The sequence below is a fragment of the Cyprinodon variegatus genome, unplaced genomic scaffold (assembly GCF_000732505.1).
Source record: "Cyprinodon variegatus isolate N-32 unplaced genomic scaffold, C_variegatus-1.0 Scaffold1022, whole genome shotgun sequence".
Classification (NCBI taxonomy): Eukaryota; Metazoa; Chordata; class Actinopteri; order Cyprinodontiformes; family Cyprinodontidae; genus Cyprinodon; species Cyprinodon variegatus.
In genome coordinates this window covers 61,182-63,124 of record NW_015151475.1, presented here as the reverse complement: position 1 = coordinate 63,124, position 1,943 = coordinate 61,182, and the positions used below count along the sequence as shown (strand labels likewise).

General features: G+C 47.6%; 1 protein-coding gene across 1 annotated transcript in view; it reads left to right on the top strand.

The window, feature by feature from the left end:
- The first annotated feature begins 496 nt into the window (after nucleotides 1-496).
- LOC107100870 (minor histocompatibility antigen H13-like) overlaps nucleotides 497-1,943 on the top strand; it is a 3,813-nt gene continuing 2,366 nt past the window's right edge. Inside the window, exons 1-3 of the mRNA XM_015399532.1 lie at nucleotides 497-646; nucleotides 741-926; nucleotides 1,006-1,131. Coding sequence (XP_015255018.1) covers nucleotides 497-646; nucleotides 741-926; nucleotides 1,006-1,131 — 462 coding nt within the window. The remainder of the gene's footprint in view (nucleotides 647-740; nucleotides 927-1,005; nucleotides 1,132-1,943) is intronic.

The window sequence follows — 1,943 nt, the reverse complement described above, 5'->3', positions numbered from 1 at the left end:
GTTGGCGGTGCTGGTTAGCAGTCCTAGTTAGCATAGGTTGGTGGGTCAGAGCTTGATGCTGAGACGGTTCCAGTGTCCGTCCTTCCTGCTGAAAGACTTTGCTAGCCTTGGTAACCATAGCAACGCCACAGCTGATGGGAGTGTTAGCATTGACTTTATTGATTTGATCAGTTTTAAAGGGTCCGGCCTGGAGGAGCTCCATCCGTCAGCTGGATGCTGAGGAAACATCCTGATCTCAGTCTTTCCAAAAAAACAAAGTTTAAAACAAAAACGATACAGCCGCCCAACAAAGAGGAGCGCAGAAGCTAAACGACCCCCGTTCCTCTGGGGTGGACCTGTTTAAAAATAAATAAAAAGGCTTTGTTGAGCGGCTATATAAAACCTGGAACTCGATGCTATTTCTGACATTTTGAATTGAAAAAATCTTCCTGGTTGGAAGAGAAACGTCTTCAAACTTAGAAACAAAGTCCAGCGGATTGATTTGAACTCTTTTAGAATGACTGAGAATCTTCACCAACATCCTGATCTGAGCTGCATGTGGATCTTCCAGCTCCTCATCCTGCCTGGAGTCAGACTAAATGATGACTGGGGGCCTTTCTGCTCTCATTGCATTCTTGGCGCCACGCCGCCCCCTGCTGGAGCCTCAGTGAATTACATCCGATTGAAGCTGCGTTCAGTGAAACGTTTCAGACGCTGCTTCAACTGTGAAGCTTTGCTTCCATGTTTTTTATCTGGTGTAGTGGATCAGAAGGACACTCTGGCTTCTCCAGTTTAAATTAAAGGTTTTCAAGTCGGAGCAAACTGCGCCTCCTAATGTCCCAAATGTCCGTCTGCCCTCAGAAATTGTGAATTATGAGTTCGACACCAAGAACCTGGTGTGTCTGGTGCTCAGCAGCGTGGTGGGGGTCTGGTACCTGCTCAAAAAGGTAAGCTGTGTTTGCATGTATCACCCCCCGCCCCTTCTGCTCCCCGCCAATCACTGCTGCGTTCTCTGTGACATCACAGCACTGGATAGCCAATAACCTGTTTGGGCTGGCGTTCGCGCTGAACGGGGTGGAGCTGCTCCACCTGAACAACGTCAGCACCGGCTGCATCCTGCTGGGGGGGCTGTTTGTCTACGACGTGTTCTGGGTGAGTATCAGCATCACTCGGTCTGTCAGGGAGCCGCTTTCAAAATAAGAGTCTCCAGTCTTGGACATGAAAACGCTGACATGGACACGTCCCTGAGGGACGATAGCCGTCTGATGAGAAGCAGCACCATCAGTTCTCTAGTTTACTGAACGCCAGTGAACGCACCACAGTAGCTTCAAGATGGATTCACTAGAACGCCAGTTTAGACTCCTGTCCAAGTCTATTCTGGACTAGAACCCAGGAAAGTCTGGACTTGGGGAGAACAGGAGAACGCAGAATAACTCTGGGTCAACTGGAACAGCAGCGTACTGATGACATCATCAAAGCTAGTCTGGAGCTGCATTTCACCTCCTGTTATTAATAGTCTCTAAATTATAATAAATGTTTATTTAGTGGAGGACTAATGATGAACCGTCTGATAAACATAGATCTAGTGAAGCTTAAAGTATAAAGTTCTCACCTTAAATGATCTTAAAACGTGTTTTTATAGCTTTAGCTTAACTCTGAGCTCTGTGAGCGCTAACCTGGAAGCTGCTGCTGCCGCAGTGCATGCTGGGAACGTTTTCAGTCTGCAGAACGGACTGCTCTGATGCATTCTGGGTAAAGAGGGAGAGGTGAAAACAACATCTGCTGTTCTTATGAACTGAGACGGTGCTGAGCTGACGGCGTTTCACGAGAACGTAGAAGTTGGCTCCTAGAAACCCGAAGCAGGCGGATGATCCGGTAGAATGTTCTGCTGATGATCCGGTAGAATGTTCTGCTGATGATCCGGTAGAATGTTCTGTAGAATGTTCTGTAGAATGTTCTGGAAC